Source organism: Lissotriton vulgaris, chromosome 10 (assembly GCF_964263255.1).
Source record: "Lissotriton vulgaris chromosome 10, aLisVul1.2, whole genome shotgun sequence".
NCBI classification, from domain to species: Eukaryota; Metazoa; Chordata; class Amphibia; order Caudata; family Salamandridae; genus Lissotriton; species Lissotriton vulgaris.
In genome coordinates this window covers 222181213-222208438 of record NC_141698.1, presented here as the reverse complement: position 1 = coordinate 222208438, position 27226 = coordinate 222181213, and the positions used below count along the sequence as shown (strand labels likewise).

Here is a 27226-nt window from a genome sequence, read left to right as displayed (position 1 = left end):
ACCGGGAGATGTAGGGAGGAAAAGAGAGGGGAGAGGGAGGGAAAGGGAGAGGAAGGGAGGGAAAGGAAGAGTGGGAGAGGGAGGGAGGGAAAGGGATGGAAAGGGTGAGTGAGGGTGGGAAAGGGAGAGTGAGGGATTTTGAGGGAGGGAGAGGGAGGGAGGGAGGGAAAGGGAGACTGAGGGAGATTGTGAGAAGTTGGCCTGATATATGATGTTTCCAATTCTGGAAACACCTTGTATCAGTCCAAACAATCCCTTATGGTGTCTGGTTGTAAGTCAACCTTATAGACAAGCTATCTTAATGGTAGCATATACTAAGCAACCTTAAAGGCTAAACTCAAGAGGTCGTGTTAAGCGAGCTGTTTTACCAATCACAATCCTGTAATATCAAATGAAAGAACACAACACAAGTATATATTATAAAAATATATGTGTTTAGTACTAAAAATAATCCCCAGTACTCTTTATGAGCAAAGGAGCACAAGCGTTAAATCAAAAGCACAGTATAACATACAAAGTTGCACAATTATGGATGAGGGCAGGTGGCCACTCAAACCATATATTAAGAAAGTGGTATAAGAGATACCAATCGAACAGTGGTTAGGCCTAGGGCCTAGGGAATCGCTGGGAGCAGTCGGGACAAGCAATGCTGAAGTCGGAAAAGCCGCGGTGATTCGGGTGCAGCGCTTAAAGCACAGGCATGCACCAATGTTAAGTCAATGGTGCGTAAAAGTTACACAAATAGAGTTTTAGGATACTTCTGCTGAACCTAGATGGACAAAACTTTAGACACAGACCCTAGAGGTGTGTACCAGTGTGGGAACACCGGCGTTGCAATGTTAACTTACCCACAGGAAGCGGGTGCATAGGGTCGAAGTGGCGTTGGGTTTCGTCACGCAGGTTCTTGGTGCTTGAAGCTGAAGATGCTGCAGGCGATGTGAAGGAGAAGTGTCCGGTGTGATCCAAGGGTGGATCAGAGTAGAAAAGTACCTGAAAGCAGAGGGGACAGAGTATGGGTCACTCAGCAGTGACCAGGGTGGAACCAGGACGGAACCAGGCAATGTCTGGCGCAATCAGGTGGTTGTTGAGGAGCTTCTCTCCGCTGCCACGTGGGCTCTGGGGCATCTGCGACGTCCAGGAGCAGGTCACGAGCTGTCCCACGCAGGCTCTCACCGTCGGCGCTGTCGGCTTCAAGATCGGAGCAAACAACACTTGGCAAGAGCAATCCACTCAGGACTGTAAGATTGCTTCTCACTCGGACCAGGAGGGTCAGAGCGGGTGCTCCTTTTCAGAGGAGCTGGTGCAAGTCTGGAGCAACTAGAATCGCAAGTCGGTTTTAGGTTTTTGTCGGCACAGGGGCCACAAGCCTGCTGGCAAGTGACTGGGCCAACGCGTCGAGCCAAAGAAAGCAGAAGGGCCCCACGCAGCACTCGTTGAGTGTAGAGGGGTGAGCTTCGGTGCAAGAGTGGCTCAGGGTTGGGGCTTCTCAAACCCCGGTGTACAGCTTCGAGGGTCACTCGTGGGCTGCACGGTCAGCGTCTCGTGGTCTTTTCAAGATGGCGTGCCCCACGCTTCCGGTCGCCTCCACGGGTCTCAGCTCTGCAGGGACTGTGGATCGGCCTGTAAGAAGGCAGGCAAGCTTGATCTCGTCGATCTCTGTCGCTCGAGTTCCGGCGGGAACTGCAACAAAGCAGACGTCGAGGTGCTATATGGTGTCTGTTTGCACAGGTTGGTCACTCCTTGACCACAAGGCAGATTCTTCAGTCTTCTACGTTGAGTAGGATGTCGAAGGGTCCAGAGTTTCATTTCAAATGTTTCATCAGGATAATCTGAGTGCGTTGGCACTGCTCCCATTCTTATACCAATCTAGGGGGCTGGATTACCTGCTAGGTCCCCTCCTATGGGTGGGACCCAGGAAGGGGGTGTATACACCCCTTTCCTTTGATCCAGGCCACGCTGGGACTGGGGCTCGTGTGCCCCAGAACCGGTTTGGCCGGATTATGCAAGGGGAAGCCTTGTGCTCCCCAGGCAGTGTCTGGTTTCTTTCAAACCTCCCTCCTACAATCCACTATCTCCTGTCTGGGGTGGTGTGACACCTCCCTGTGACAGGAAACCCTTTGTCCAGGCCTCCTTGGCTGAGTATCGGTCAGCTGCAGGAGGTCAGACTCGTGTCTGTGGCAGAAGCATCCATTTTGTGGATCTGAGGCTCTTTTAAAATCAACCACGTTTCAGCAAAGTAACATGTCGTCTCCCTCTAGAGGGGTGGAATGCTACCCCGTCGCCAGGACTGGCGAGGGGGTAGTATTCCAAATCGTATGACACCTTACACGACATGTTTTGATAAAGCCAAACCAAAGTTGCTATATAACCGCGAGGATTATAAGGCACTTAATAGTATATGGTATGGCATTATCCCGGAACAGCTTAGGGAATTGGTCCCGACAGCTGCAGACAGGCTCAGCTCATGCTAGAGCACCATCTCACATAAAACCAAGCACTCTGCCTCCAGGATTGTTAAGGCCTGCCATAGGAGTGACTGATAGGTATATATGTGTCCAGTTACGTTTAGATATAGGCATACTATATCTAAGCAAGAGGTGATTACACCACCTTGCCCCAGCTGAGTGATCAGCCAGTTGTGTCAATTTTAGATTGCCAGCCAGGGGTGGCAAAAGATATGCTGCAGCCCCTGGTAGGCCTTAGATGCACCTATGCCCTGGGCACCCTTAGTGCTCTGTACAGGGGCTGATAAGGTGACCCAAGCCAATCTGGTTATGCACCTAGGGTACATGGAATCCATTTTACAGAGAAATCAGATAGCCTGGTGCCCTGATTAGCAGGGAACCAGGCCAACTAAGTAGAAAACCAGCTAAACACAAGGCAAAAAATCTGGGATAACCATAGTCAGGTAGCCACCTTCCTACAGAGATTGAGGGAGGGAAAGGGAGACAGAGGGAGATTGAGAGAAGGAAAGGGAGACAGGGAGATTGAGGGAGGAAAAGGGAGGGAGGCGGAGAGGGAGGGAAAGGCATAGGGAGGGAAAGGGAGGGAAAGGAAGAGAGTGATGGAAGGGAGAGTGAGGGTGGGAAAGGGAGTTTCAGGGAGGGAAAGGGAGAGTGACGGAGGGAAAATGAGTCAGAGAGGATTGAGGGTGGGAAAGGGAGAGTGAGGGAGGGAAAGGGAGAGTGAGGGATTTTGAGGGAGGAAATGGGAGGGAGGGAGAGGGAGGGAGGGAAAGGGAAAGGGAGAGTGAGGGATTTTGAGGGAGGGAAAGGGAGGGAGAGGGAGGAAGGAAAAGGGAGACCGAGGGAGATTGAGGGAGGGAAAGGGAGATTGAGAGATGGAAAGGGAGACAGGGATATTGAGGGAGGAAAAGGGAGGGGAGAGGGAGGGAATAGGAGATGGAGGGAGGGAAAGGAAGCGTGGGAGAGGGAGGGAGGGAAAGGGATGGAAAGGGAAGGAAAGGGAGAGTGAGGGAGGGATGGAAAGGGAGACAGAGGGAGATTGAGGGAGGGAAAGGGAGACAGAGGGAGATTCAGGGAGGGAGAGGGAGGGAGGGAAAGGGAAAGTGAGGGAGGGAAAGGGAGTCAGAGGGAGGGAAAGGGAGATTGAGGGAGGGAAAGAGAGACAGAGGTATTTTGAGGGAGGAAAAGGGAGGGAGGGGTGAGAGAGGGAAAGGGAGACAAGGGATATTGAGGGAGGGAAAGAGAGACAGGGAGATTGAGAGAGGAAATGGAGACAGGGAGATTGAGGGAGGAAAAGGGAGTAGACGGAGAGGGCTAGAAAGGGAGAGGGAGGGAAAGGAAGAGTGGGAGACGGAGGGAGGGAAAGGGATGGAAAGGGAGAGTGAGGGTGGGAAAGGGAGAGAGAGGGAGGAAAAGGAAGAGTGACGGAGGGAAAAGGAGTCAGAGAGGATTGAGGGAGGGAAAGGGAGAGTGAGGGATTTTGAGGGAGGGAAATGGAGGGAGGGAGGGAAAGGGAGACAGAGGGAGATTGAGGGAGGGAAAGGGAGACCGAGGGAGATTGAGGGAGGAAAAGGGAGGGGAGAGGGAGGGAAAGGAAGAGTGGGAGAGGGAGGGAGGGAAAGGGATAGAAAGGGAGAGTGAGGGTGGGAAAGGGAGAGTGAGGGTGGGAAATGGAGAGTGAGGGATTTTGAGGGAGGGAGGGAGGGAGGGAAAGGGATGGAAAGGGAGGGTGAGGGTGGGAAGGGAGAGTGAGGGTGGGAAATGGAGAGTGAGGGATTTTGAGGGAGGGAGGGAGGGAGGGAAAGGGAGACAGAGGGAGATTGAGGGAGGAAAAGGAAGAGAGACGGAGAGGGAGAGAAAGGGAGTGGGAGGGAAAGGGAGAGGGAGGGAAAGGAAGAGAGGGAGGAAAAGGAAGAGTGACGGAGGGAAAAGGAGTCAGAGAGGATTGAGGGAGGGAAAGGGAGAGTGAGGGATTTTGAGGGAGGGAAATGGAGGGAGGGAGGGAAAGGGAGACAGAGGGAGATTGAGGGAGGGAAAGGGAGACCGAGGGAGATTGAGGGAGGAAAAGGGAGGGGAGAGGGAGGGAAAGGAAGAGTGGGAGAGGGAGGGAGGGAAAGGGATAGAAAGGGAGAGTGAGGGTGGGAAAGGGAGAGTGAGGGTGGGAAATGGAGAGTGAGGGATTTTGAGGGAGGGAGGGAGGGAGGGAAGGGATGGAAAGGGAGGGTGAGGGTGGGAAGGGAGAGTGAGGGTGGGAAATGGAGAGTGAGGGATTTTGAGGGAGGGAGGGAGGGAAAGGGAGACAGAGGGAGATTGAGGGAGGAAAAGGAAGAGAGACGGAGAGGGAGAGAAAGGGAGTGGGAGGGAAAGGGAGAGGGAGGGACAGGGATGGAAATGGAGACTGAGGGTGGGAAAGGGAGCATGGGGGAGGGAAAGGGAGAGTGACGGAGGGAAAGCGAGGAAAAGGGAGAGTGAGGGAGGGAAAGGGAGATTGAGGGAGGGAAAGAGAGACAGGTATTTTGAGAGAGGAAAAGGGAGGGAGGGAGAGGGAGACAGAGGGAGATTGAGGAAGGAAAAGGGAGGGGAGAGGGAGGGAAAGGGAGATTGAGGGAGGGGAAGAGAGACAGGGAGATTGAGAGAGGAAATGGAGACAGGGAGATTGAGGAAGGAAAAGGGAGTAGACGGAGAGAGAGGTAAAGCGTGAGGGAGGGAAAGGAAGAGTGGGAGAGGGAGGAGGGAAAGGGATGGAAAGGGAGAGTGAGAGGAAAAGGGAGAGTGACGGAGGGAAAGGAGTCAGAGAGGATTGTGGAGGGAAAGGGAGAGTGAGGAGGGAAAGGGAGAGTGAGGGATTTTGAGGAGGGAAATGGAGGGGGGAGGGAAAGGGGAGACAGAGGGAGATTGAGGGAGGAAAGGAGAGACCGAGGGAGATTGAGAGATGGAAAGGGAGACAGGGAGATTGAGGGAGGAAAAGGGAGGGGAGAGGGAGGGAGGGAAACGAAGAGTGGGAGAGGAGGGAGGGAGGGAAAGGGATGGAAAGGGAGAGTGAGGGTGGGAAAGAGAAAGTGAGGGTGGGAACGGGAGAGTGAGGGATTTTGAGGGAGGGAGGGAGGGAGGGAGGAAGGGAGACAGAGGGAGATTGAGGGAGGAAAAGGAAGAGAGACGGAGAGGGAGAGAAAGGGAGACGGAGGGAAAGGAAAAGAGAGGGAGGGAAAGGGATGGATATGGAGACTGAGGGTGGGAAAGGGAGGGAGGGAGGGAGGGAAAGGGAGAGTGACGGAGGGAAAATGAGTCAGAGAGGATTGAGGGAGGGAAAGGGAGAGTGAGGGAGGGAAAGGGAGAGTGAGGGATTTTGAGAGACGGAAAGGGAGGGAGAGGGAGGGAGGGAAAGGGAGACAGAGGGAGATTGATGGAGGGAAAGGGAGACAGGAGATTGATGGAGGGAAAGGGAGACAGAGGGAGATTGAGAGATGGAAAGGGAGACAGGGAGATTGAGGGAGGGAAAAGGGAGGGGAGAGGGAGGGAATGGGAGAGGGGGGAGGGAAAGGAAGCATGGGAGGGATGGAAAGGGAGAGGGAAGGAAAGGGAGAGGGAGGGAGGGAGGGAAAGGGAGGCAGGGAGTTTGACGGAGGGAAACGGAGGGAGAGGAAGAGAGAGGGAGGGAAGGAAAGGGAGAGTGAGGGAGGGAAAGGGTGAGTGAAGGAGGGGAAGGGAGGGAAAGGGAGAGTGAGGGAGGGAAAGGGAGACATGGAGACAGAGGAAGGGAAAGGAGATTGAGGGAGGGAAAGAGAGACAGAGGTATTTTGAGGGAGGAAAGGGGAGGGAGGGGAAGGGAGGGAAAGGGAGACAGAGGGAGGGAAAGGGAGACAGAGGGAGATTGAGAGATGGAAAGGGAGACAGGGAGGAAAAGGGAGGGGAGAGGGAGGGAAAGGGAGAGGGAGGGAGGGAAAGAGATGGAAAGGGAGAGTGAGGGTGAGGGTGGGAAAGGGAGAGTGGGGGATTTTGGGGGAGGAAAAGGTAGGAGGGGAGAGGGAGGGAGGAAAAGGGAGACAGAGGGAGATTGAGGGAGGGAAAGGGAGACAGAGGGAGTTTGCGAGCGAGATGGAAAGGGAGACAGGGAGATTGAGGGAGGAAAAGGGAGGGGAGAGGGAGGGAATGGGAGAGGGAGGGAAAGGGAGAGAGAGGGAGATTGAGGGAGGGAACGCGAGACAGAGGGAGATTGAGGGAGGGAAAGGGAGGGAGAGGAAGAGAGAGGGAGGGAGGGAAAGGGAGAGTGAGGGAGGGAAAGGGAGAGCGAGGGAGGGAAAGGGTGAGTGAAGGAGGGGAAGGGAGGAAAAGGGAGAGTGAGGGAGGAAAAGGGAGACAGAGGGAGGGAAAGGGAGATTGAGGGAGGGAAAGAGAGACAGAGGTATTTTGAGGGAGGAAAAGGGAGGGAGGGGGAGGGAGGGAGAGGGAGACAGAGGGAGATTGAGTAAGGAAAAGGGAGGGGGGAGGGAAAGGGAGAGGGAGGGAAAGGGAGAGGGAGGGAAAGGAAGAGAGGAAGGGAAAGGGATGGAAGGGAGAGTGAGGGTGGGAAAGGGGGAGTGAGGGAGGGAAAGGGAGAGTGAGGGAGGGAAAGGGAGAGTGACGGAGGCAAAGGAAGACATGGAGACAGAGGGAGGGAAAGGGAGATTGAGGGAGGGAAAGAGAGACAGAGGCATTTTGAGGGAGGAAAAGGGAAGAGGGGAAGGGAGGGAAAGGGAGACAGAGGGAGATTGAGGGAGGGAAAGGGAGACAGAGGGAGATTGAGAGATGGAAAGGGAGACAGGGAGGAAAAGGGAGGGGAGAGGGAGGGAAAGGGAGAGGGAGGGAGGGAGGGAAAGGAAGAGTGGGGGAGGGAGGGAGGGAAAGAGATGGAAAGGGAGAGTGAGGGTGGGAAAGGGAGAGTGAGGGATTTTGAGGGAGGAAAAGGGAGGAAGGGAGAGGGAGGGAGGAAAAGGGAGATTGAGGGAGGGAAAGGGAGACAGAGGGAGATTGAGAGATGGAAATGGAGACCGGGAGATTGAGGGAGGAAAAGGGAGGGAGAGGGAGGGAAAGGGAGACAGAGGGAGATTGAGGGAGGGAAAGCGAGACAGAGGGAGATTGAGGGAGGGAGAGGAAGAGAGAGGGAGGGAGGGAAAGGGAGAGTGAGGGAGGGAAAGGGAGAGCGAGGGAGGGAAAGAAAGGGTGAGTGAAGGAGGGAAAGCGAGGAAAAGGGAGAGTGAGGGAGGGAAAGGGAGATTGAGGGAGGGAAAGAGAGACAGGTATTTTGAGGGAGGAAAAGGGAGGGAGGGGGAAGGAGGGAGAGGGAGACAGAGGGAGATTGAGGAAGGAAAAGGGAGGGGAGAGGGAGGGAAAGAGAGATTGAGGGAGGGAAAGAGAGATTGAGAGAGGAAATGGAGACAGGGAGATTGAGGAAGGAAAAGGGAGTAGACGGAGAGGGAGGTAAAAAGAGAGGGAGGGAAAGGAAGAGTGGGAGAGGGAGGGAGGGAAAGGGATGGAAAGGGAGAGTGAGGGTTGGAAAGGGAGAGAGAGGGAGGAAAAGGGAGAGTGACGGAGGGAAAAGGAGAGAGAGGATTGAGGGAGGGAAAGGGAGAGTGAGGGATTTTGAGGGAGGAAAATGAAGGGAGGGAGAGGGAGGGAGGGAAAGAGAGACAGAGGTATTTTGAGGGAGGAAAAGGGAGGGAGGGGAAGGGAGGGAAAGGGAGACAGAGGGAGATTGAGGGAGGGAAAGGGAGACAGAGGGAGATTGAGAGATGGAAAGGGAGACAGGGAGGAAAAGGGAGGGGAGAGGGAGGGAGGGAAAGAGATGGAAAGGGAGAGTGAGGGTGGAAAGGGAGAGTGAGGGATTTTGAGCGAGGAAAAGGGAGGAGGGAGAGAGGGAGGAGGAAAAGGGAGACAGAGGGAGATTGAGGGAGGGAAAGGGAGACAGAGGGAGATTGAGAGATGGAAAGGGAGACAGGGAGATTGAGGGAGGAAAAGGGAGGGGAGAGGGAGGGAATGGAGAGGGAGGGAAAGGGAGACAGAGGGAGATTGAGGGAGGGAAAGCGAGACAGAGGGAGATTGAGGGAGGGAAGGGAGGGAGAGGAAGAGAGGGAGGGAGGGAAAGGGAGAGTGAGGGAGGGAAAGGGAGACAGAGGGAGGGAAAGGGAGATTGAGGGAGGGAAAGAGAGACAGAGGTATTTTGAGGGAGGAAAAGGGAGGGAGGGGGAGGGAGGGAGAGGGAGACAGAGGGAGATTGAGGAAGGAAAAGGGAGGGGGGAGGGAAAGGGATAGGGAGGGATAGGGAGGGAAAGGATAGGGAGGGAAAGGGAGAGGGAGGGAAAGGAGAGGGAGGGAAAGGAAGAGAGGAAGGGAAAGGGATTGAAGGGAGAGTGAGGGTGGGAAAGGGGGAGTTAGGGAGGGAAAGGGAGAGTGACAGAGGGAAAATGAGTCTGAGAGGGTTGAAGGAGGGAAAGGGAGAGTGAGGGAAAGGGAGAGTGAGGGATTTTGAGGGAAGGAGAGGGAGGGAGGGAAAGGGAGACAGAGAGATTGAGGGAGGGAAAGGAGACAGAGGGAGATTGAGAGATGGAAAGGGAGACGGAGATTGAGGGAGGAAAGGGAGGGGGAAGGGAGGGAGGGAAGGGATGGAAAGGGAGAGGGAGGGGAAGGGAGAGTGAGGGAGGGGAAGGAGAGTGAGGAGGGGAAGGGAGAGTGAGGGAGGGGAAGGTAGAGTGAGGAAGGGAGAGGGAGGGAGGGAAAGGGAGAGTAAGGAGGGAAAGCAGAAGGAGGGAAAGGAAGAGTGGGAGAGGGAGGGAAAGGGAGAGGGAGGGTGGGAAAGGGAGAGTGAGGGAGGGAAGGGAGACAGAGGGAGATTGAGGTAGGGAAAGGGAGTAAAAGAGAGGGAGGGAAATGGAGAGTGAGGAGGGAAAGAGAGGGGAGGGTTTGGGAGAGAGAGGGAGGGAATGGAGGGAGAGATGGAAAGGGAGACAGAGGGAGGGAAAGGGAGAGTGAGGGAGGGAAAGGGAAAATGAGTGAGACTGAGGGAGGGAAAGGGAGAGGGAGGGAAAGGGAGAGGGAGGGAAGAAAAGGGAGACAGAGGGAGATTGAGTGTGGGAAAGGGAGACAGAGGAGATTGAGTGTGGGAAAGGGAGACAGAGGGAGATTGAGGGCAGGAAAGGGAGACAGATGGAGATCGAGGGCGGGAAAGGGAGACAGATGGAGATTGAGGGAGGGAAAGGGAGAGTGAGGGAGGGAAAGGGAAACAGGGAGATTGAGGGAGGAAAAGGGAGGGAGAGGGAGGGAGGGAAAGGGAGACAGAGGGAGATTGAGGAGAGAGAAGGAAGGAGGGGAAGGGAGGGAGGGGGAGAGTGATGGAGGGAGAGGGGGGAGGAAAGGGAGACAGAGGGAGATTGAGGCAGGAAAGGGAGACAGATGGAGATTGAGGGCGGGAAAAGGAGACAGGGAGATTGAGGGAGGGAAAGGGCGAGTGAGGGAGGGAAAGGGTGACATGGAGGGAAATGGAGAGTGAGGGAGGGAAAGGGAGACAGGGAGATTGAGGGAGGGAAAGGAAGAGTGAGGGGAAGGGAGAGTGAGGGAGGGAAGGGGAGAGTGAGGGGAAGGGAGAGTGAGGGAGGGAAGGGGAGAGTGAGGGAGGGAAAGGAAGAGTGGGAGAGGGAGGGACGGAAAGGAATGTAAAGGGAGAGGGAGGAAAGGGAGTCAGAGGGAGGGAAGGGAGAGTAAGGGAGGGAGAGGGATGGAAAGCGCAAGGGATGGAGAATGAGGGAGGGAGGGAGAGGGGGGAGGGAAAGGGAGACAGAGGGAGATTGAGGGTGGGAAAGGGAGACAGAGGGAGAGGAAGGGAGAGAGAGAGGGAAAGGGAGAGTATGGGATGGAGAGGGAGGGAAGGAAAAGGAGAGTGAGGGAGGCAAAGGGAGAGTAAGGGAGGGAAAGGGAGACTGAGGGAGACTGAGGGAGGGAAAGGGAGATTGAGGGAGGGAGAGGGAACAGAGGGAGTTTGAGGGAGGAAAAGGGAGGGGGAGGGAGGGAAAGGGAGACAGAGGGAGATTGAGGGAGGGAAAGAGAGAGGGAGATTGAGAGAGGGAAAGGGAGGCCGAGGGAGATTGGAGGAGGAAAAGGGAGGGAAAGGGAGGGAGGGAGAGGGAGGGAGGGAGGGAGGGAAAGGAAGAGTGGGGAAAGAGGGAGGGAAAGGGATGGAGAGGGAGGGAAAGGGAGAGTGAGGGCGGGAATGGGAGACTGATGGAGGGAAAGGGAGACAGGGGAAGGGAAAGGGAGACAGAGGGAGGGAAAGGGAGGGAGGGGGGAGAGTGAGGGAGGGAGAGGGAGGGAGGGAAAGGGAAACAGAGGGAGATTGAGGGCGGGAAAGGGAGACAGGGAGATTGAGAGAGGAAAGGGAGGGAAATGGAAAGTGAGGGAGGGAAAGGGAGAGGGAGGGAGATAAAGGGAAGGGAAGGGAGAGGGAGGGGAGAGGGAGGGAAAGGGCGACAGAGGGAGGGAAAAGGAGAGTGAGGGAGGGAGAGGGAGGGAAAGGAAGAGTGGGAGAGGGAGGGAAAGGGATGGAAAGGTAGAGTTATGAAGGGAAAGGGAGAGGGAGGGAAAGGGAGACAGAGGGAGGGAAAGGAAGACGGAAGGAGATTGAGGGTGGGAAAGGGAGACAGATGGAGATTGAGGGAGGTAAAGGGAGACAGATGGAGATTGAGGGAGGGAAAGGGAGACAGATGGAGATTGGGGGAGGAAAAGGAAGGGAGAGTGAGGGAGGGAAAGGGAGAGTGAGGGAGGGAAAGGGAGAGTGAGGGAGGGAAAGGGAGACAGCAGTAGATTATGGGAGGAAAGGTAGAGAGGTAGATTGAGGGAGGAAAAGGGAGAGAGGGGGAGAGGGAGAGTGAGGGAGGGAAAGGAAGACAGAGAGAGACAGAGGGAGGGAAAGGGAGACAGGGAGATTGGGGAGGGAAAGGGAGGGAAAGGGAGACAGGTAGATTGAGGGAGGAAAAGGGAGGGAGACAGAGGGATATTGAGGGAGGGAACGGGAGACAGGGAGATTGAGGGAGGGAGAGGGTGGGAAAGGACGAGAGGGAGGGAGGAAAGGGAGAGTGGTGGAGGGAAAGGGAGACAGAGGAAGGGAAAGGGAGACAGAGTGAGATTGAAGGCGGGAAAGGGAGACAGAGGGAGATTGAGGGAGGGAGAGGGAGGGAGGGGGAGAGTGAGGGAGGGAAAGGGAGACAGAGGGAGATTTAGGGCGGGAAAGGGAGACAGAGGGAGATTGAGGGAGAAAAAAAAAGAGAGAGGGGGGAAATGGAGAGGGAGGGAATGGGAGAGGGAGGGGAAGGGGGAAGGAGGGAAATGGAGAGGGAGGGAGGGAAAGGGAGAGTGAGGGAGGGAAAGGGAGACAGAGGGAGGGAAAGGGAGAGGGAAAGGGAGACAGAGGGACGGAAAGGGAGTGATCAACCACCTGGTCAGTTTTTTTTGTTGCTCTAGCACCGCCCCCTCCCCCACTGATCCCACCCCCCCCCCCTGGTTTGGCCCTCGGACACAAAACACACTGTAAATTTGGCCCCCGAGAGAAAGTTTGTGAGTACCCATGTTCAAGAGCATCATACTGCATTAATCTAGGTCTTGGTTCTAACTCATTCATGCAAGTTCCGAAATTATGCAAAATTCTCCCATTAAATTTTCCATACTCTGGGAATGCTAATATTCCATCATCTTTTGTGTATTCTATCCAATTTTCTAACCATACACAAGTGTGATAGCCTTTTCTATCATCATGAACGATGCAGGCGTTTTTGGGGGATGAATAATAATTACTTCTCTAGATTGAATAGACTTATCATTTTTAAAATAATTCTTAATTTTCTGCATCATTGACATTTTTCTCTTTCCTCTGTACATAATTTATGGTCTTCCTCTAATGTACTGCTCTTGGGCAAAACCTATAAATCGTCTATCTGGTCGGGACCCTATTATAGTTGTATCAAGTCTCCACATATAATCACCACTATCTAATAACCCTGAAAATTCTGTTTTTGAAATTCAATCAATTATTTACTTCCCTCAAAATGCTTCTCCAATACCAGAGCATCTCTTATTTCAATGACCAATCATGATTTGTTTCACAGTACCCTTTTAACCAATGCTTGCGCGGCTTTCCTGTGACGCGAGTTTCACTCTCTGTACTCCCCCCCTCTCCTTTACAATATTACCTCAGCCACACAACTGCTGTCTTAACCAATCCCAGCATGGCTTTCAGTGACGTCAGTGCAGCACCTGCGACTGACCCTTCCTTTGCAAGGTAATTGGAAAACTCAATTTCGTTAAATTTTAATAACTTATTTCATTAGTTAACAACGTAAAAACATTAGCTACTGTGCCTGATTGACTAAATTCAGAGAAAGATAGATTTCTTTTACTGCGAGTAAAACCTTTCTGTTTACCCTTCACACACTATGAGTAAAACTTCTTCCGCTTACTCTTCACTCAAGCATCAAAGAACATGCTACTCCTTCAGACTTACCCTTTGCTACCAGTCACTCTCACTTTTATACGGAAAATTATCCCTAATTAGTGCTTCAAGTTTTACCTAACTCTTCACACTTTTTTCATCAAGGCAAGTAACCTCACTGCAGTGTGGCTTCCACTTACCACCCGCTATTCAATATCCCCGGGTCATTCTGGACAACATGTAACAATACAAACGGGTTTTTGGTTAAAACATAAATCAATATAAATTCAATACAACTAACTACCTATCTTAACTAAAACCTAACCATAGCTCAGCTACCAAGAAAATACTGATGGCTCAAGATTACCAGTTTAGGATATTTCTAAAAAACACCATACTCACCTGGGCCCATAAACATACACACTGTAAATCGGTAACCTATTTTTGCCGATCAGGAGTTTTATTTACCTTTTTATGATTTATACCTGTACACCATGACTTACGAATTCCTTGTCACTTCTAATTTTAATTTTTCAGGCCAATGAATATGGTAGTTACAATAATAGGTATAGAATAACAATTTACACTATTTCATGGAATAACCACAGACTCTGGAAAGTTTTAAACACTTTACCTATGCAATATTCTGTGAGTCAAGTACCAGTACATGTCAGTAAATATCTTTTCAAGTAGAAAATAATAATCAAAGAACAAATCTTTAGAGACTTAGCAATATTTAAAGACATTGGTACCTGGGAACGGTGAGAAAATGAAAGGGTACAAAGACATACCACACAGATTTATATATATATATTTTTTTAAACCGATTTTATTGAAGATTGCTTACATAGTGTAGGCCTCTGTGCCCCAGAGGTAACTACAGGTCAATAAGATCACAACAAACACAACGCAATCTCATTTTCTTCTACAAGGATATGTCACTCTCATCCAATTACAAAGTAGAACGTGAACCCCCCTCCCCCCCCCCCCCCGAACTCCCCACACAGATTTATATTCACCTAGAATGGTGCGAGGACCAACCCCTGGCCAAGGACTGGCAAAAGTGAATGGCTCCCGACTAATCAGGAGCCAACAGGTCAGGACAGGTGCAGGACAGGTACCCTCCGTTACGTGCAACGCCAGCGTTACACCCCTCTCTGCAGCTACTCTTGTTCCTCTTCTAAAGGGACAGAGTCTCCTCCTTCAGCAATCTCCCGAATCTTCTTTCAGAGTGCTCAACCAGTCCTCTGAGTTCCGCGATCATCCACGATCTTCAACAGCATACGTTGTGTCAGTGACAGGTCTGTGACCAGTCGGACAATCTAACTGACTAAGGCTACTTTAGTTATACCATTTTCTAGGGTATGTACCACACCGCAATGTTTCAATATTCGTGTATTCCCTTCATTCGATTGGTCAATGGGATAGGGAGTGGTCACCACACCATATTAATATGAAGTCATTCGCTTTGTTTTAATTATGTTCCCACCCATAATTTTACTTTCCCAAGCTTTTATTCCTCCCATCAATATTCACATTATTTTATATACAATGTATACATTTTTAGCAAGTGTTCTTCCCCTCTCCGGGTCATAAGGTAAAGTTCTCAGGCGCATCACTGGTAAGATGGGACTTGGCACTCTGTCAATGTCATCGCTCGAGGTCTTGCAATGTTTCCAGCTCATGCGCATTCGGATTTTCAAGATGGCGGTACAAGTCACCCTTCAGGCCCAAATACGAGCTAATAATTAAGTCAAAGAAGGACATATTACAATACGAAAATAAATGAATGCACTGTATACCCCTTATTTCTACTCTAATCCCATTACTTTATTTTGACTATTGCATTAGCAGATTAGCAAACATGCGAGGTTTAATTTAAGCAAAAGCATATGCATTAGCATGTGAGGTTCAAAGCAGCCATTTTAGGTTCTACTACTCAGCTGCAAAGAATTCCCACCAAAAGCAAAGGACGTCATTCTACGTAGATGCAGTAGACGCATGCGCAGAAGAGTTCCCGCGTTTTCGGCAGCCATATTAAGACACTCAAGTTACTTGTTAGTAAAGCACATGTAAAAGCTTCCCCTTGATACAGAAATGTCGTTTGATGCAATTATTAGTACTCACAAACAGGTTGGTTAATTTGTTACATGTTATTTCAAGAGAATTGAATCGAAGCAAGTTGCTTTACCTAGGAAACCTTGCTCCAGCACAAGGGACAATTAATAAAGTTAATTTGCTGGTCGCGTGTTGGCACTTTGCATTCACGGGTATTTAGGATTCTGCTTGCCTTAGGTGCGTTGTTAATTAAGCATACATGTAGGTACCGAGGCAGTACAGATTATGACATAATGGTTTGATGTGTACCAGTTTATTGTGAGTCTTCTAGCCTGGAATTGTTATATTGTTATATACCAGGGCAGTGTGGATTTTGGCATTGCATCTTCTCATACTGGGGAAATGTGAATTTCTGTATGTCAGTAGTAATTTAAGACAATGTGGAGGTGGTCCGAGCACTCCTCAATAATAAATATTTACTAGTTTTTCTTGCAGATATTTCGATTTGTGTGCTGCACCTAACTGAGTGTACCTAACCACTCAAGATTAAAGCAAAGAAGGGGCTAGCTAGCTGGGATTGCTGACTAGACTTAGGTGCGCACAACAATGAAAATTAACTGTTCTTCACAATTTAAACCAAGTTTCTAGCACTTTTATTTGTGCAATTGATTCATGACTTTTAGTAAGCAGTTAAACTTTCGATTTTTGACAATTTGCTCACAATTTTTTTTGTATATACTCAATTTAGTAATACATGATATAACATAAACTAATCATATTCTTTCAAAATTGGATGTCGATGGCCCAATGCATTTCGGGAGATAAATGCAGTCCCTTCGTCAGGGGCAACACTAGAAAAAAGTATATAACAAGCAGATGAGTCAGGGACCATCAGCTTTACATGCAGTAGAAACATATAGATTGAAAACAAGGCCTTATACAGTTCAGAAAACACTAGAAAAGAGAAACCTTCAACAAATGACAACACCCAAATGTGATTCTTGAAATATGGTTCAAACACTCACTCCAGTAATTGAACTTAACAACCTTCTGAGTTTTTTATCAAACGAGCGTTCACCTTCCTGAAATCCACAATATATCAACTCAGTAAAAAATAAACCAACACTGTCTAATGAGCAACATATTAACAATGGTCGATGATTTACTTACGTATCAACGAAGAAAAAGCACGATCTGTAAATGTGAGCATCCTAGCATTAAGCTATGAACATTCAGCACTCGCGTTGCTTGAATATGTATGTTGATAAAGTTTTTTCCGGAATGTAGTTGAACCCAGTAGTCCGTTTTCTATGACCATGATCTTGCCGGGAGTTGTGAGGCTAACTTGCGGGATGATAGCAGTCCGTTTTTTATGATTATGATCAGTCCGGGAGATGCGAGGTTCACTTGCGGGATGACATCATTACGTTAGAAGCTTTTGTCCAATCTTGAATGAGGATGAGGAGTTGTTACGACGCTTTTTAAAGCACACGTTAATGGTGCCAGTTAACTCGATCGGGTTCACGGAAGTGAGGAAGACGCTAGTATTCGGTAAGCGAGTTAAAAATTTGCTAACATTCGTGTCAAGAATTTTCAATTCTATTAAGGACAGGAGGCGAGGATTATGCTTTCTCAATTTCTTTACTGAAAAAGACAGCAGCCAATCAGCACACAGTAAAGAAAAAACGAAACTGTTACCCATGAACCCTGGATAACCATAGAGTACATAACAGTATATATATAGAGTCATAGAGGTCACAACTTCCTCTTTCTTTGTCCATAACCATCAAGGAAAAGTTCAAAACGGCAAACTCCAACAATCAACTAAGGATGTCCCGCGGAGAGATCATCATCAGGCTGAAGAGAGGATGGAACCTCCCAGATCCACAGGAACAACAAAAGACCAACCAACAGGAGAAATTCGAAGCACACTTCATTTAAGGTCGGAGCCTGGAAGAAGTAAAACAGAGCCGTAAAATCCATCCCAAAAAGGAATAAACACAGAATCCATGACAGGGCGGGAAACATTTCATAGAACAATCAACATTATGGCACAGCAGAAATGCGTAAAACAATACAATCAATCATAAAGAATGAAAGAAGGGTGGGATAATCCTCGCCTCCTGTCCTTAATAGAATTGAAAATTCTTGGCACGAATGTTAGCAAATTTTTAATTCTATGTCAGGACGGAGGCTCCGATTATGCTTGTTCAAAGCTCATCCACCACTACTGAAGCAACACTTACAATAGGTTTAAAATAGAACTTTTTAAATACAGAGTCAGAAGACCAATCAGCGGCCTTCATGATGTCATGAAGACTAACACCCATGGAAAAGCTTTGGAAGCCATAGCTCCCCGTGCCGAATGGGCACCAAAGAGGGAAACATCAATGCCTGCTTCCAGCATGAGCCATCTTAACCAACGTGCTAATGTAGCAGGAGTAACGGGCTTAAAAGGTTTCTGCAAAGCAATCAGTAATTGACCTTGGAAATCAGAACGAAAAGGTGCAGTGCTTACCTCGTAATCTTTGATACATTGGACCACACACAGTTGAGGGTTGTGAGGAAAAGAAGAATACGTAACTGAAGACGTATTACATTTAGTCCATCTCGATAGAGTAAAAGTAACACCCTCCGGGGAGAAAGTGCGACCTGCCAGGTCCAAAGTCGAACATCTGAAACCCGCTTGCAAGAAATCAAACACAACAACATAGTCAACTTAGCTGAGAGCTGCTTACGGGTCAATAAAGAATTAGAAGGCCAAGACTCTAAGAAACGTAGAACAACAGACACATCCCATAAGGCCACATATTTTGAGCAAGGAGGTTTTACTATCCATATGCCTCTAAGCAATTTAGATCTCAAGGGATGTTCCCCCGCGGGTTTGCCATCAATAGACACATGACCCGCAGAAATCGCAGAACGAAAATTGTTAACCGTTCTATAAGCCAACCTAGAAGAAGCCATGGAGGCCAAAAAATTGATAATCAAAGCAAGATCCTCTGTAGCGGGATCCACCGACCGTTGTGCGCACCAATCACACCAGCGTTTCCAACTTCACGCATAACGCTTACGTGTGTTGGGGGCCAAAGCCCCACTGATAAATCGGTAGCGTCTCCAGATAAACCTGGGATTTTCCAGCGTCTCCTGAAATCCTCCATGCCACCAGATGGAGTTGACCCGACAAAACCAGAGGATGCGGTTCGTGAAGAGGGTCCAGCAATAGGTTCCATTTGTGAGGAAGAAGGAGCGTCGTCGAGCAGCTCATCTCCAGAAGAACTGGAAACCAAGCTTGAGCCCTCCAAAGAGGAGTGATGAGAATGAGCTCCGATTTGAACTGTCTCGCACGGGCCAGAACCCGTGGAATCATCACGAACGGTGGAAAAGCATAGCACAGGAGAGGAGGCCAAGACTGGAAAAACGCATCCGTGGCCAAGGCCTCCGGACGCCAACTGTAGAACCGGGGAACCTGAGCGTTGAGGCGAGAAGCAAACAGGTCGAGGTGACAATGTACCCAAATCCTGGACAACATGCGAAAGATGCGAGGATAAAACCTCCAATCGCTGTAATCCCTCAGATGACGAGAGTTCCAGTCCGCAATCCGATTGTCGCGGGCCGACAAATACTCTGCAATAACAATGATCTGACGTTGCAGACAAAGATGCCAGAAGTCTTTCGCAATCTCCGCCAGAAGTCTGGACTTGGTACCTCCAGTTTGTTGACATAACGCACTGCCGAGATATTGTCCATTCTAAGAAAAATGCAACAATTCGTCTTGCGAGGTGACAGACACCGAATCGCGCAAGAGCCCGCCAGAAGCTCCAGGCAATTGATGTGAAGTGATAACTCCTCCTGGGACCATCGACCTCCCGTCGCAACCGGACCGCATTGGGCTCCCCAACCCCAAAGGCTGGTATCGGATACGATCACCACATCGGGGGTCCTCCCGAATAACGCCCGGCCGTTCCAAGATTCCATGTGGTCCAACCACCACAACATCTCTGCTCTGGCATTTTCCGAAAGAGGAACATGATCCGAATACCGAAGACCCCTTTGCAGGTGCCTGATCTTGAGACGCTGCAGTGCGCGGTAATGCAATGGACCCGGAAAGATCGCTTGAATCGACGAGGACAGAAGGCCTACTATCCGAGCCACCGATCTCAAGGAAACAGTCTGTTGAGCCAGGATCAATCTCAAGTCCCTCTTTATGGACCTGATCTTCTGACCAGGAAGGAGGAACTGACCGGAGACCGAATCTATCCGAAAGCCCAGGAAATCCATCGATTGAGATGGAACAAAGTCAGACTTCAGAGGATTCACCAGGAAACCCAGAGATTGTAATAGATCGATGGACCACTGTAAATGAGACTAAAGAAGAATAGGGCACTGCGCCAAGAGAAGGACATCGTCCAGGTAGACAATCAAGCGAACTCCGCACGATCGCAAAGAGTCCATCACCTGACGAAGAAGCTTTGTGAAGCACCACAGAGCTGAAGAGAGGCCAAATGGAAGGACTGTGTACTCGTACCAGGTCCCGAGCCACTGAGACTGTAGGTAACGACGATGAGGGGCATAAATCTGAACCGATAGATACGCATCCTTTAGATCCAGGCGAACCATCCAGTCGCCCTCCTGAAGTAGGTCCCGCAGAAGATGGATGCCCTCATCTTCAAATAACGGTACACTACTCCGCCATTGAACTCCTTTAAGTTGAGTACCAAACAAGACCTTCCCCCTTTTTTCTCGACGAGAAAAACATTGCTGACGAATCCTTGGGGATGAGGAATAGTGGAAACGATGACCCCTTTGGCCAGAAGAGAGGCGATCTCTGTGGAGATGACTTCCTGATCGTGTTGGGGAAAAACAAGAGGCTGAGGCCGATGATGTTGGTGAGGGTGAGCGTAAAACTCTATTTTGTACCCCTGCACCGTCTCCAACACCCAGGCATCGTTCGAGAGCAATCACCAATTGTGGGGAAAATACTGTACTCTGCCCCCCAAAACCACATCGGAAGCAAGAATCAAGCTCACCTGAGGTGGATGAATCCTGACGTCCTCCTTGGTTACCGTTGTAACCTCCTTTGCCATACTGTCCTCTGCCTTTTCTGGAAGGATAGAAATTAGATTTACTGGAGGAATAACCTTGACCACCTCTTTGAGACTTGTTTCCACGATGAGAGTTGGAATCTGATCCACAGCCCCAGCCCTGCCAAAAACTGGTAGAAATGCCCGGCATAAATTAGTTTGGGCTTTATCCAAGCCGCTGAATGTGGACACAAATTTTGTAAGCTCTTTAAGGAAAGGGGAGCCAAACAGTAAACCCTGGGCTTGGGGCCCCGACTCGGAAGAAGCCAAGTCCGTGAGCTTAGGATCCAGCTTCATCAAGATAGAGCGACGACGCTCCGAAGACAGGGCACAGTTGGCATTGCCCAAAATACAAACAGCTCGCTGGGACCACCCCACCAATTCATCTGGATCAATAAGCGCTCCAGTCTCCTTGGCCCGATAACCCAAATCAAGAATTTTAGTCAGAGGACCAAGCAAATCCAATAATTTGTCTTGGCAGGACCGCCAGGAAGGATCTAATACCTTCTTTGGATCCTTTGAATATTTTTTCATATAAGTGACCATAGTAGGGTCCACTTCTGGGGTGTCAGCAAGTTTGTCAGCGAGGTCCGGGCGAGGACACTCCAAGCGCAAACGCGCCCGCACATCTTTCTCAAAAGGATGGCGTATGTGGGACTGGACATACTCCGCCACCTCAGGGGATGGCAACCAGGATGAGGAATTTGGGTGAATAATGTCTGACGGGTCAAAGGTAAGCAACTGGGGCGTAGATGAGGCATCCACCAAGTGTTCCTTGCGTGCCTTCTGAGAAGGAGGAGGCTTAGCAGGTTCCGAGGATGAAGTAGAAGAAGAGCCATCATCAGATTCGGAAGGAGGAGAAGAGCGGCCAGACGCAGCACGTTTTTTGGCTGAACGCGCAGAAGACAAAGTCTTCGCCAAAATAACAAAGTCAGTATGATGGGGAGTCTTGGGAGACTTTTTGCTGCGACCAGAAGAGGGAGGCAACCAGCCCTGTTGCGCAGCGTACTCTGAAAGATGTCTCTTCAAAGGAGCAATGGCCTGAAAAAGTGCCTGACCCATGAAATCATCAACAGAGCCAGAAGGCTCCTCTTCATCGTAGTAGTACCCTTCCCCTTCATAAAAATCTCCCATGGCGACAAAATCCGCCAATTAATGCCCACAGGAAGGAGAATTAAATTATACAGCCAAGGCCAATTCAGGGGGAGTGAAACCCAGTGCATGCCAAGTATGCAGGCAAAAACCTGTCAAAATGGAAATAAATAGTGGAGGGAGGGCTTGCACAGCAACAAAAACACAATAGTCCACCATAGGCAGAGCCTATGCGAATTTTTACAACCCTCCAATTATAGTATTAGAGGGCGTGAATGGAGACAATCGACAGGCAAAAGGGCATGCTTCTAGAAAAGCAGTCGAAATTATCCTCCTGAGGCAATCGTCAGTGAAAGAATGCGAGCCTGACAGAACTTGCGCTGCCAAAGCTGATGCGCATGCGCGAACAGCCGCCTGTCGAAATGGGAGACACGCGCGCGTCTCCCTTGCTCCTATCTCCCACTCCACTGGATAAGAAAAACAGACGCTGACAACGCGCGTCTGTACCGGGAGGTGCCACACGCTCCCAAAGACACACTGGCAAGAGCCGGAAACACAGCTCAGACGCGCCGCGTAACAGTAGTAATAGGACACCTAAAGCGGCAGAATACAGTAAGCGCACAAAGCGGCAGAATACAATGCAATCAGCGCACAAAGCGGCAGCAATACCAATACAAATAGCGCACAAAGCGGCAGGAAAGCCAATACAGATAGAGCAAAACGCAAAAAGGAATGAAAATATGCTGTTAACTGGCTGCGAAGCAGCAAAGAAAGAGGAAGTTGTGACCTCTATGACTCTAAATATACTGTTATGTACTCTATGGTTATCCAGGGTTCATGGGTAACGTAGTTTCGTTTTTTCTTTACTGTGTGCTGATTGGCTGCTGTCTTTTTCAGTAAAGAAATTGAGAAAGCATAATCGGAGCCTCCGTCCTGACATAGAATTTGTGTGGTGAAAATGGTTACGCACAACTTAGTTGCTGGCATGATGGTTTGGACAGACTGGCAATTGTGTCTTTTTGATTACAGATGAACATACTGAGGGCACGATCGGATCATGTTTTTGAGGATCGCGTTATTTCGTGCATTATAGGTAAGGTGAACTCACGAAAGGATTCTGGTTTTTTAACACAATGGCTAGCAACTTTGTTTCATTGATTACTTTGTCACATTTACAGATCGTGCTTTTTCTTTGTTGATACGTGAGTAAATCATCGACCATTGTTAATATGTTGCTCATTAGACAGTGTTGGTTTATTTTTCACTGAGTTGATATATTTTGGATTTCAGGAAGGTGAACTCTCGTTTGATAAAAAAAACTCAGAAGGTTGTTAAGTTCAATTACTGGAGTGAGTGTTTGAACCATATTTCAAGAATCACATTTGGGTGTTGTCATTTGGTGACGGTTTCTCTTTTCTAGTGTTTTCTGAACTGTATAATGCCTTGTTTTCAATCTATATGTTTCTACTGCATGTAAAGCTGATGGTCCCTGACTCATGTGCTTGTTATATACTTTTTTCTAGTGTTTCCCCTGACGAAGGGACTGCATTTATGTCCCGAAATGCATTGGGTCATCGACATCCAATTTTGAAAGAATATGTTTTGTTTATGTTATATCATGTATTACTAAATTGAGTATATACAAAAAAAAATTGTTAGCGAATTGTCAAAAATCGAAAGTTTAACTGCTTACTAAAAGTCATGAATCAATTGCACGAATAAAAGTGCTAGAAACTTGGTTTAGATTGTGAAGAACTGTTAATTGTCATTGTTGTGCGCACCTAAGTCTAGACAGCAATCCCAGCTAGCTAGCCCCTTCTTTGTAGTAATTTAAGGGCATTTTTGATACTGTATGTGGCAGCTTTGGAATATTGAGGGAACACCCTTTACTGTCTGACTGATTTGAATATGCCATTTGCATCACTGATGTTTCTTTCCTTCTTTCATGCAGGACTCGACCATCTCTCCCACTTGTTTCTGGACCAGACCAAAGTTAGCGACTCTGGCATGATAGATTATCTCGAATTCTCTTCATTGTTTCTCACGCAACTGAGTCTTAACCAAACGGGAATAACCGAGAAGACCTTGTCTGTTTTGCCCCAGAAAGCACCACAACTGCGAATTCTTAGTGTCAAGCAGACACGTGTAAGTATTCGAGGGGATAATTGTGCAGTTGTATGCGATAAAGAAGGAAAATGGGGACCTTGAAGTCCTTAGCTGACAGGAGGTGGAATATAGGACCCTGAAAGGCAGGGTGTTATATTCTGATCATCTCTTTCCCTGCTGCTCAGCCTGTGTGTGTGTGATGTCATTAGAATGTTCGTGTATGCATGGTTTGAATGTGTGATCAGTTTGAATGAGTGGGGCTGAGCAGCTGGATGCTGCTCCTGGTGGGGCCTTCCTAGTTACCAACTTTAACTAATAAACATCTATTTAAGAACATCTACGACTATTGGATCTACTTACATTACAAAGTACATTTAGCATTGTAACACAGGGGCCTTTGGAAAGAATCAAGATTTCAAAGCTGGTATGGCGCAAAGCTGCGGGACAGGAAGGAGAAAATGTTGGTGCTTTGGAAAGGCCTCTAACAGAAAGTAGATGTGTAAGGAGGGAGGCTGGATGAAAGGGTTTTGCAAAAGAAGCAACGATGCAATGGGGGCTTACTTAGCAGCATAAGTGAACTGAACAAGTGGATTTGTAATGATACATGCCTGCTTAACTCCAGTCAGTAAGAATATGTACACCATAACTGGGAAACTGCCCTCAACTCAAACTCTTTTACCAATTCAAAACATGATTAAAAAAACATAGCTTGAAACTCTAACTCGTATTCTATCTCAGTAGACCGTCACTCTAAATCAATGGATTTGAACGTTTTCATGCCAAGCCACCCTACTCCCACCCCACACTTATTCTCCAGTAACATAATCTGCTAAAATATTTGATTGTGAACATTGAATACTGCACAAGTATGTCATGTCGTAATGGTATGTGTTTTGGGCTAACTCAACAGTATTAAATTAAGCATGATGTTCATTGTTACACACTCACCACCTTCCCCCTCATAATATCAAACTTAAAGAGTATCCAACAGCATACATACATTCCAGGTATTAGCAGTAATTCAACCCTCCCTCACCAACACTGTACAGGCACAGCACACCCAAGAGCAGTGCTAGCTTCCTTACATGTCAAAGTCAAAAACCACTTTATTCGATTTAGTTAAAAATCATAAAAGCATGCTACAATAAAAAGGGCATTTCAAAATCGTAAAAAATTCATAAAATACAATATCATGATTTATACAAAGATTAAAAAACAGACATTTAAATTGTACAAGATAAAAACAGTTTGTCACCCCTCATAGACCCTCATGCTACATTTTTCATTCTCCTCCTCCTTATCCTAACAGCTGCGACAAGGTAATTGGCCACATTAAACATAACCAAGGGTGATTCTAACATTTGTAGATATAAGAAAGCTGGTTTTGCCTGAATGAAAGCTTTACCTTTAAGTAAAGGCACCAGATACTTCTGTGTTGGAATATTATAAAATAGACAAAACAACATTAGGTGCATATTATCTTGTAAAGAAAAATTATCACATTTGCACACAGGTGCATCCTCAGGCTTATACCAACCATGACTATCACAGAGGACCATATAGATCTGGTTAAATCGAAATTTAACCAGGAGCCACCTGTGAAAAGGGATGTTTACTACAGTAAGGTACGGTTGAATAGCTAAACAAGCGATCGTCATGAAATGGGCTCTGACCGTAGGTTTAGTTAGATGGTATGCCTCCCGATCCAAACTCTTCAATTTAGGGAAGTTTTGCTTGACCCATTCTAGGTCTGCTTTTTTTAAACCCAAAGGACAGGAGAATATCTCAGGGCGTCCAAGTTCTATTGAACATTTGTGAATGTATGACAGCCAGACAATATCTTTAAATTTATCGAGTTTTAAACAATCCATCAATATTTTATGGTTCAGACCTAGATTTTTATTTATCCAAACCCTAATCCATAAAAGAATTGGTGCCATGGACAGGATATCAGTAATGTACCCCAGTCCAAGCCCCTGATGGACTGAAAAAGTGGCTGTCGACTGAGGAAGCCCTAACAAAGACCTGAGGAACTTATTTTCCTCCCTTTGGATAGTATCACTTTTAGCGTAACCCCACAGGCCTGCTCCATACCTTGCAATTGCAAGTGTTTTTGCCTTGTACAAAGCTATTAACCCCTTCCATGCTCATGACGAGCTCAGCTCATCATGAGGCACAGTTGAGCTGTGCTGATGACGAGCTGAGCTCGTCATAAATAAAGGAAAATAGCAATTTTCAGCACAGGGGAAAAATAACCACAGCAGCGATGTGGTTAATGCACCGCTCGGTTTCCCTCCAAGTCTCCTCGAAAAGCTTAAATTTGCATTTACCGAGCTCCTCACCGCTTTAGTTTTAGCTATTATTTGTGGAGTCCAGCTCCCCTTATTATCAAAAATTATTCCAAAGTATGTAAAAACTTTGACATTAGTGATTGCTTCACCATTACAAAAAAAGGGCTTAGTGTTATTTTTAACAGCCCCAAATGCCATGACATGTGATTTCGAGTTATTTACCACTAAGTCAAGTGAGGCCATAAATTCACTAAATGTATTAAATAATCTTTGAAGACCTAAATGAGTCCGGGCTATTAATGCAGCGTCATCCGCATACAGGAGCACATGAATAGGGGTATCTCCTGCACGCGGGATGTCCAAGGATGCAGTTAAAAGTTTTTCCTCCAGAGAATTTATATATAGAGTGAACAGCATGGGGGCAAGAACGCAGCCCTGGCGCACACCCCTGCCAGATTTAAACCATGCTGTACAATTGCCTTCTTGATTCATTCTAATAGATGCCTTTAGGTCTTTATGGAGTTCAGCCAGAAAATGGACAAGAGGTGGGTCAAGGCCCCATTTTAACAGCATGAACCATAGCCGAGCCCTGTTAACCAGGTCGAATGCTGTAGACAAATCCATGAAGGCCACAAAAATTTACCCCTTTGCAGCCCTTGTATATTTTGAAATTAACAAATGTAAATTTAAACACTGATCTTCAGTGCCCCTTCCGGATCGAAATCCGTACTGGGCATTAGACAAAATATCGTTATCCAACGTCCACTTATTAATTCTGGCGAGCAGTACTTTGCCCAGGATCTTCATAGAAGAATCCAGCAAGGATATGGGGCGGTAACATTTAGGGTCACATCTTTGCCCTTTAGTCACTATGATTGAGCATAACCAAGTTTTGGGAAAACCCCACGCAAGTACACAGTTAAAAACATTCGCAAGTATTGTTGCCCACATCTTTGCATTTAATTTATAGAGATCCAAAGGCACCCCGTCCGGTCCCGGGGCTTTATTCCCAGCAGAACCTTTTATCGCTACCTCAACTTCAGTTACACTAAAATCTAGTTTAGGTAGCATATCGGAGGGGCAAGGCATATGAAATGTCTCAAAAACTTCATTACTCCCATAAATTGCAGAAAAATGTTTTAGCCAGTCTGCCTCAGGGATATTTACTTCAAGATCTGTATTTCGAGATTGGGCAAATAACGGGTTATTTATTATTGACCAAAATTTAGAGCTTTGTTTAAGAGTGGTAGAATCCATTAATGAGTCCCAGGCATCTTCTTTTATGACTTTTTTGCGTGTCTTCACCAGCTCAGCGTAGTTCTTCCTGAGTTGGGCTACGAGTGACTTGTCTCTAGGGATGTGTTTTAGCGCTCTCAACAGTGCAGAGTGAGCTTTAGAGCAAGCATGATCAAACCAACCGTGGACTGGGGCAGGTCCCATCCTTGGGCTGGCTGAGAGCTCCTCCTCCACTCTAGAGCAAATCGCCTCAAAGGCGGCAACTACCTCTTTCCCCCCCTTGTCTGGATCCCTGCATGTATCAAGTTCCACTGCCATTACTTGTTCAATCAGACTTAAAAAGTCCTCAGGACACACTCTACACCATTTTAGTCGCCTCCCTTGATCTTTACTCTTGACATCTTTCACAGAAGTGCCTGAAAAGGCACTTTTGAGTAGACAAAG

At 48.3% G+C, this 27226-nt stretch overlaps 1 protein-coding gene across 4 annotated transcripts in view; it reads left to right on the top strand.

Moving 5' to 3' along the window:
- The window catches only part of LOC147685008 (uncharacterized), a 2279237-nt gene that overhangs the window by 1567169 nt on the left and 684842 nt on the right, over positions 1 to 27226 (top strand). For all 4 annotated transcript variants that reach the window (XM_086940905.1, XM_086940907.1, XM_086940908.1 and 1 more), the window contains one exon: positions 23101 to 23294. In XM_086940905.1, coding sequence (XP_086797031.1) covers positions 23101 to 23294 — 194 coding nt within the window. The remainder of the gene's footprint in view (positions 1 to 23100; positions 23295 to 27226) is intronic.